The sequence below is a fragment of the Pectinophora gossypiella genome, chromosome 8 (genome assembly GCF_024362695.1).
Source record: "Pectinophora gossypiella chromosome 8, ilPecGoss1.1, whole genome shotgun sequence".
Classification (NCBI taxonomy): domain Eukaryota; kingdom Metazoa; phylum Arthropoda; class Insecta; order Lepidoptera; family Gelechiidae; genus Pectinophora; species Pectinophora gossypiella.
In genome coordinates this window covers 4,353,004-4,361,811 of record NC_065411.1, presented here as the reverse complement: position 1 = coordinate 4,361,811, position 8,808 = coordinate 4,353,004, and the positions used below count along the sequence as shown (strand labels likewise).

Sequence of the window (8,808 nt, the reverse complement as noted above, 5' to 3'; positions counted from 1 at the left end):
TATCCGTCATTTTCATATCCGTTGAAAAGGAAAGGGACGGATGATTCACAGCTCTTAATTTTAGGGAGAATGAGTAAATGAATGAATAACCCGGGCGAATCAAAAGGTACGTCGCTGGTATGCAATCCGTTTGACGTGCTGTCTACTTAACGTGTCGGGTTATTGACGGATGTAAAAATTTTAGACGGTTGGTTTAGATTTGTGCTTAAAATTGACGTGTGTTCCATAAATTTTATGCTTGTCGATTACCCGTCCCTTTCCTTTTCGGCGGATAAGAAAATGACAGATATAACTTAAAATAAAATTAGATGGTATTTACAGGAATTAGCACCATTGATAATTAATATCTAAGCGGAATATACACATCGACAGTAGAAACTTCCATTCCACCAATGATATCTATTTTGTAACAGCCTCCGTGGTCCAGTGGTTGAGCATTAGGCTCACGATCCGGAGGTCCCGGATTCGAATCCCGGTGGGAAAATATCACAAAAATTACTTTGTGATCCCTAGTTTGGTTAGGACATTATAGGCTGATCACCTGATTATCCGAAAGTTAGATGATCCGTGCTTCGGAAAGCACGTTAAGCCGTTGGTCCCGGTTACTACTTACTGATATAAGTAAGTAGTCGCTACATGAGCCATGTCAGGGGCCTTTGGCGGCTCAATAGTAACCCTGACACCAGGGTTAATGAGGTTAGTACTCCACCTCACAACCCACACGATAGAAGAAGATTGTAAAAACGTATACATTGTCCCTTCAAAGATAAACAGTGGTAAGGTGGTGGTCTGCAGAGCACAGTGGTATCAAAATTAAATGGACGAGCTAATTCACGCGTTATCTTTTTGTCCTTATGGCGCCTGTAAATGTTTTAATACGCCTGAGCTAGCCACCTGCAATCACTCACAAGATAAGATAATCGACCAGACTGCTAATTATCTTTAATTCAATTTTGATTATTTCATAAATTGGTGAACTTGAATCGCCATTTGGTCATTCGTTGATAGGCATCTTTATACCACCGAATATGGCGATGTTAGCGATAGTTCCCATCATGATTGCCACATGTATAGTGTTACTGTTCAGGTTTATTAATCAAAAGTATAACCCGCCCATATTTGGTATATATACGCGGAGAAACAAGTATTTTTGGTTCAAGTTCGTGTTTATGTACGTATTCCTTAGAGCAAAACAGGTGAGTAGATTATTTTCTTATATCACTGCGCCTTACCGGCCTCAGTAGTCTAGTGGTTCAGTGATCGACTCACGATCCAGAGGTCCTGGGTTGCATTCCCGATGGGGACACGACTAACTGAAAAGGCAGAAATCACGATTATAAGAAAAATAAGATGATGCTTCGGAGGGCACGTTAAACAGTCGGTTCTGGCTGCTGTTTAAGTAAGTATATAGACGTTACATCAGGGGCCTTGGCGGCTCAATAGCAACCCTGACACCAGGGTTGATGAGGTCAATCATTGATCTCACGACCAACACCAGAGAAGACTGCGCCTGAAGACTAACTAATTACCATACCGCCAAGGGAGTCGACACATTCTGTAACAAAAACCATTATTAGATAATTTATAAATTCCATGGGGTGCCAGAACTAAAAAAAAAATTTGCATAATAAAATTTTAAAAAACTCATCGACGTAGGCAGAGTTCTAAGCGCTCCTGAATCTTTTACTATGGGCAGTTAGAAGTTGCCTTTCAAATGAAGGTCTTTTGAATGTTACTGATGTTTTTGGTTGATTTGATTTTGTTTCAATACGTTCGTCACATGACTTATCAAAAATGGCTGCAAGTTGTCCCGTTGGCCTGCCCTCTCTTTTCCACGACATCTCGTGTAATCAAGTGGACCGAGAGTCTTAAGATAATTATTATCGTATACACCAGTTTTCCTTGGTATTTTTTTTATCTTTTGTTCTTCGAAACCTTTTATCCCCTGTTGGGATGTACTCGTCGCGATCTTTTGCGGCGTCTGTAGCTTACTCCCATGACATGCCATGCAACCGAGCGTCACCAGGTCTTTCGGCCGCTCCCTTTTGCGTTTTCCACCAGAGCTCGGCGAGACAACATTACAAACATACATTGTACATTTTTATCAGTCGGATTAAATTAAAATCTATAATTGTATGTTTTGTAACACTAATACTGTTATCTAAAGTACCTACCTGCATATTTGTCCAATTTTATTAGTGGCCTTCAGTCGTCTTTATTTTGAACATAACAATATAACATAAACAGCCCATACGTATACGTCCCACTGCTGGGCACAGGCGCCCCCTCAAACAACCGGAGGGGGTATGGAGCATACTCCACCATGCTGCTCTACTGCAGGTTGGTGAAGGTGTTTTTACGGCTAATAGCCGGATGTAACGGCTTAAACGTGCCCTCCCACACATGGCATGATCTAACTTTTTTTTTGGACAAACAGGTGATTCAAGCCTGCAAAGTCCTTAGCAAACAAAGGACAGTCTCAAGTGATTTCGACATTGTCCCCATCGGGAATCGATCCTGGACCTCCAGATCGTGAGCCTAACGCTCTAACCACTAGACTACGGAGTCTATTTTTAGTAATATAATAATAGACCCGTTATGTACTATAAGTTTATATACATACAAACATACATAATATAAACTCACGCCTACTACTACTACAAGTACTACAATAGAGTACTACTAGTAGTACTATACCAGTACTACTGTAAACTTGTAGTACTATACTACTACAAGTTTATGTTTTGGGTGTGTGTGTGTGTCTTATGTTGTGTTTATGTTGTTTGTGTTTTGTACTAAAAGTTTATGTTACTTATGTAATGTTTGCTATATTTTTTCCAGTTGTACGTCCATTTGAAGGGTCTTCTAGCAGTAGAACTAGGAAACAGCTACGATGGAACCAAACATATTCATGAGGATGATGTGGCTTTGGAGCAGAAACATAGTCTCGGTGATTATTCACAGGTGAGTGTACCACTTTCAAAAAATTATATTTTATAATGACACGTATATACATACATAAAGTGACGCCTATAATCCCTAAAGGAGAGGACAGAGCCAGAAGCAATCAGAAAACAACTTTCTGCGGAATAATCGACGTTTGACTATAACAATTTTAGTAGTCTTTTTTAATATTTTCAGTTCCATACTTTGGATACGGAAAATTCTGCTTGATATCAACCCAGAAGCATAGTCAGAATCACTCATCAAAGTTTTCGTTACGATGTGACTAACACCCTGTATGTTATGTTATCGACATAATATTTTGTTACACTTGGCTCGACCAATATAGACGGCGATACAGCTCACCACCACGTTGGTCTAACAGAAAGCTCGGTGAGGCGTTGGTTTGGTACTCAGTTCATCATACGATAGATGTACCTCTGACTACCCCAATTCGGAATATAGTCGTGAGCTTATATGTTATATTTGTTTCAGTCAGTAGATGCAGTCTACTTTAACGGCACAGCGAAAGATGGAGTCGCTCTGGTATGCGGAGTGGCGCGACGACCGCAGTTCTATTGCGACGCTTTCATGTACGTAAAGGTAGGCATAAACAAACATAGATTTTCTATAATAATTTAGTTGTATGTGCCTATCGAAAAACTGTGGTTATGAACTTCCAAATACCATCTGTAAACATCTTTTGTGGTTGAGATTTGTGAAGTCGTTCATCAACCTCACCAACTGTTGTCAAGGTCATTATTATTGAGCCGCCTCCTTGCAGCAGCTTATATATTACACGCTTACAAGTAAATGGTGTTAGTTAAGAACAAAGCTTTACAAAGCACGAATCACAAGATTGGGATCATTCTCATTATGTGTTTTTTTTTTGCCCCACCTACCATCCAATCCAGGACTTTCAGTTCCCTTCTCTTATAACCACTTGTCCATAAAGTGTACCGTTAGGTTGTGCGTTGAATAGGGTAGTTTCTAGTCAAATCAGTTCCTTTTAATAAACGTCAAGACACGCAATTTGTATAAAAAAGCAACGTCTGACGTCATGGAAACACTAAAAATCTTACGTAATCTTACTTATGTACTTACTTATAATCTTACTTATGTACGTACTTACTTACGTTTTTCTTTATTGTCTTTATTATTGGTTTTTGACAGTTTTAGATCTGTCTTTATTTAGTAATCAGAATTTCATATTATGTACCAAATTATAAGTAGGTACCTATTGTGAAAGATGTTTGTTTCCTTAATAAACAAAAGAAAATAAATTAATAAATTCAGGTAAACGGCGAAGACCTCTTGTTGTCTCCTGAACTGCCGGACACTCGGATCAAACAAACTACGCTACAAGAAGGCCACTACAAAGCCGGGAGTATTTGCCTCACCAATCTTATACCTATGAGAAATTGGAAGGTCTCCTACAATGGAGATATGAAGTAAGTGTTAACCAGATTTTTTATTGATAATCCGTTCGTTAAGTGTGATAAGAATGTTACACGCTCAGTTTCCTTGCAAGCATACATATGTGGGATAAGTTATGTTTGCTTTTTATAGGGTTTAGCATTTTTAACCTTTTGTCATAATAATTGAGTACATTTTTTTTGGTCGGGGGTTTTTAAAATTGTTTATTTAATGTTTATAGATATAAAAACAACCCTGAAAAATCTGTCAAAGTGGAGATGGACCTGACGTGGAGCGCTCACTGGCAAGCGTTTAAATATGACACCGACATGTCACCACTGTCTATGGCCAAGGACATGGCGAGGGAGAAGTGGTCCGCCGACTACTTCAACGTTTTAAAGAAGTGAGCATATTCATTTCTAACTCATTATCATCAGGCCCCTTTTTCTAACAAAAGCTTAAATTACTGGGTCGAGGATAAATTATAAAATTATATAACTTAGAAATAGAAGCCAGTCTAAGATGATCAAAAATCAATCTAATTTGCTTGTTGACTGATTTACGAATTTTAATTATGAATTACGCATCAAACAGTACGACATTTGACGTCATCTTCTTCATACTATACAAATTCAATAGATTTAAATTGTTTGATCATTTAGTAAAAATAATCGTGATTAGAGAGTGCTGCAGCCGTAGCATGAAGAAGCCACTCGCGCGCAAACCAAGTCCAGTGGTTACGCGACAAGTAAATCGCGTTTGGTTATCGCGTTACGCGCGATTCTCGGTTTTCATACTACGACTGCTAATTGGTAAATGACCATCCGTCCATATTATTTTCACAAGAGGTATACCTACGTATACCTCGTATAGAGGTATAGTGAGGAGCTCGGTGGGTCTGCGATTGTTGAAGTTATGCAACTTTCGCAAAGGCCGGTCATAGGATGGGTGACCACAAAAAAAATAAGTTTTCATCTCGAGCTCCTCCGTGCTTCGGAAGGCACGTTAAGCCGTTGGTCCCGGCTGCATTAGCAGTCGTTAATAACCACCAATCCGCACTGGACCCGCGTGATGGTTTAAGGCCCGATCTCCCTATCCATCCATAGGGAAGGCCCGTGCCCCAGTAGTGGGGACGTTAATGGGCTGATGATGATGATACCTACGTAATAACAAATTCCCTGAGGGAAAGAAAGCCTCTGATCTTCCATGTCAGGGGAGATTTATATTTGAAAAGAATATAAGAAATTCCCTATTCGCAGATTCCACCAAACACATTATGAACAAATGGGCTTCCTAACTGGAAAAATTGTCGTTGACGGGAAAGATCACTTGATTAATATGCCCTGCGTTAGAGACCACAGTTTTGGTAAGTAATTAATAAAATAATTTCATAGCATCTCGCCTGTTGTATTCCCGAAGAGGTCCCGGAGAGGTATCGGAAAATGAAGCGGGTAACGAATTGCATTTCACCGAAGTTGCTAGTTGACTCCCAAGAGTAGTACGGTCACGAGTACTAATATGTACATACACTTTGACACCATGTCACAATAACTTTTTTGACTAATTAAACCGTAAATCTCATTAAATATCAAATATGATAGTGCGACAGGGTTCTAAAGTGGATACATGATTGCTCATGACTGTACAACGATGTTTGACGGTACCTCCTTGTCTTGTTTCCAGGGAAACATCGGGAATGGCGCAACTTCCACCGCTACGTGCTTCAGTTCATTTACCTTGAGAACGGAGATGCCATGGCCATTGGTGCTGTCAGCCAGCCGCTTATGCTGTCACAGTAAGTGTTTTACACATTGATGTATGATTGATTCCTACAGACACTTCCTACTTTTATTTCAAATTAAACGTGTCACTTTCTTATCCACCGAAAACGATAGAGACCGATGATTGACAGTTATTAATTTTAAAATGAATGAATGAATAACCCGGGCGAATCAAATAGGTAGGCATCTTGCTGTTTGTATCCCGTTTGACATGTGCGTAACTAAATTGGGTCGAGTTATAGGCCAATGTAAAATTATGAGAATGTTGTTTATCTTTTAATATTTTTAACATACAGCCATACAAAAAAAAATCAGGCGGAAGTTTTTTTTAATTACTCTAAAATTGACCCGATTGCACATAATAAATTTTAAATTGGCGACGACGATATGTTACTTACTTAATTTAGTTTATTTTTTTATTAAAATGGTCAATAAAATTGTTGTGATACACCAACGACCACAACAAAATTGGTCGAAAACCAATTGATTGGTTGATTGGTGATGGTTGGTTGGTGATTGGTGAAAATCGGTTTGTTGTGTGGATTGTTGTGGTGCAACTTAACCCTTATCTCCATAATGTTCATCATATCCATCCTAGGACTTCGTATCAACAGAGGCTGCAGGTTATCTTTGTTTACTTCTGGCTCTGCCCACCCCATTAGGGATTACGAGCGTAAAAACTCACGCCTACATAAACGTGTACGTATGTTTTATTAAAATGTACTTTGTTTTTTTTTTAGTGTAACTATCGGATACTTGTGCCGGAACTCCGATCAGGCAGTGTTGCCAGTAAAAGGCTGCGACTTCCAACTGTGGCAACACGGAGAAAACCAGATCATGCCCAAGAACTATGGCTTTACTTTCAAAGCAGGTAGGTTGTTATTGCGTAATTTGCAGCACACAACACATCTACAGATGTCAGAGAAAAGTGGTTATTATACTACCCAATCCATCCATTGCGCATTGGGATCGGGAAAATAGACGCTATTAGACTCGCTTAAGATCGTGGTTACCATGGTTCCGCCCACCAATTTGCTATATACGTTGGTTGTTAGTGACACCGTAACGAATACTGAGAGATTTTATTCATGATTTTTTTTAAATAATTTTCATTTCATATTTGCGACGGAATATTCCACTTGATATTAACTCAGAATAATGAGCTGAATCACCCCTTCAGTATTCGTTACGATGTCACTTACACCCCGTACAAGTACGTATAGATAGCCATACAAGTGAGGGTTAGTGACACCAGAGAAGATTTGGAGAAGATGTTAGTTTTTTTTTAATATAATCCATACTTTTGCGACGGGAAATTCCACTTGATAGCAACTCAGAATCATGGTCTGAATCAACCCTCAAAGTTTTCGTTACGCTGTCACTAACATCCTGTATAGGTACGACACGATTCCGATCGCCGAGCCGGTGACCTTGTCGCATCGGCCACAATGGCAAGTTAAAGCTCTATTTAAATTCCTCATTAAAATTGCATACCTACAAAAAATAAATAGACGCTTGAAAATTCACAAGCAATGTATCATCATCTTTATTAAATCTACATAGTTACGTATACCTCATTAGATATAGCTAGATTAGAATTACTAATTGGGGATATAGTCGCGAGCTTGTGTTATATGAGATAATTTTTACGAAACGTCAAAACGATACATCTCTATGGATTTTGTGTAGAAATACACACTTATGACGTCATCAATAAACGTGGTCAAACGTCGTACTTTTTAGTAAGTAAGTATGCTACTCTTTATTCAAATTCGTAAATCAGTCAAAAAGAAAATGAGATTGATTTTTTATCATCATAAACTGGTTTCTATTTCTAGATTAGTATTTTATTATTTATCTTTGACAGTCTGGGTCAAATGCACTATTACGCTGCCAGAACGATACATTTTCCTTACGTCTTTTTATATTTTTGTCATGCTATCATTCTAATCAGGCTATATTTAATGAGTTATAGTTTGCGAATATACAGCGTAATATAATAACAAAACAATATTAGTTTTTTTTTAAAACAAAACACTCTCAACGACTCAGGATTCAATGTTCTGGGCCCCGAGACACATAAAGATGCCCAGACCTATAACAAATATAACATGTGTGAGTATTCGTGTAATTTCTGTGTCATGTTGTATACTAAATAATTCAAAAGCGGCACTCGAAGCTGAATGGATGAAACTTATACCTAATGCTGATCATTCGTAGTTTTGTAGCCAATATATATTGGAGGGGCCAGTACAGAAGTCTTGACAAGTTGCAAATGTTCTTAATGTTGCCACCGCATCGCACTTTCCTGTGCTTCCATCTTTTTCTGACGCTCAGAACCGTCATTTGCTAGAGCGAGATAAAGAGCGGGAGTGCGTTCGTTATTCGCCCGCTTCGTCGTCCCGACGCGTACGGTCGGACTCCTCTTACTTCGGACGCGTTATAGTGAGGCGATTGTATATGTTACCGGCCAAACCCGATTTTAGGCCAAACTAGTTTTGCCTAGGCTAAACTAGTTCATTCTATATGCGATCGGATAAACCGGTACAGACTAGGCCAAACTGGTCTGTCCTAAGGGTGATAGGAGGAACTAGTTTATCCTAGGAGGAACTAGTTGAGCCTAATAAAAATAAGTTCACTTCAGGATAAACTAGTCTGGCCTAGGAGA

General features: G+C 39.0%; 2 protein-coding genes across 2 annotated transcripts in view; one reads left to right on the top strand and one right to left on the bottom strand.

Moving 5' to 3' along the window:
- The first annotated feature begins 945 nt into the window (after positions 1 to 945).
- LOC126368934 (uncharacterized) overlaps positions 946 to 8,808 on the top strand; it is a 9,918-nt gene continuing 2,055 nt past the window's right edge. Inside the window, exons 1-8 of the mRNA XM_050013181.1 lie at positions 946 to 1,196; positions 2,842 to 2,964; positions 3,439 to 3,546; positions 4,240 to 4,394; positions 4,601 to 4,762; positions 5,619 to 5,725; positions 6,043 to 6,154; positions 6,881 to 7,011. Of these exons, the coding sequence (XP_049869138.1) occupies positions 1,029 to 1,196; positions 2,842 to 2,964; positions 3,439 to 3,546; positions 4,240 to 4,394; positions 4,601 to 4,762; positions 5,619 to 5,725; positions 6,043 to 6,154; positions 6,881 to 7,011 (1,066 nt within the window). The 5' untranslated portion in view covers positions 946 to 1,028. The remainder of the gene's footprint in view (positions 1,197 to 2,841; positions 2,965 to 3,438; positions 3,547 to 4,239; positions 4,395 to 4,600; positions 4,763 to 5,618; positions 5,726 to 6,042; positions 6,155 to 6,880; positions 7,012 to 8,808) is intronic.
- The window catches only part of LOC126368879 (inositol polyphosphate 5-phosphatase E), a 21,815-nt gene continuing 20,669 nt past the window's right edge, over positions 7,663 to 8,808 (bottom strand). The window contains exon 11 of the mRNA XM_050013083.1: positions 7,663 to 8,235. Coding sequence (XP_049869040.1) covers positions 8,189 to 8,235 — 47 coding nt within the window. The 3' untranslated portion in view covers positions 7,663 to 8,188. The remainder of the gene's footprint in view (positions 8,236 to 8,808) is intronic.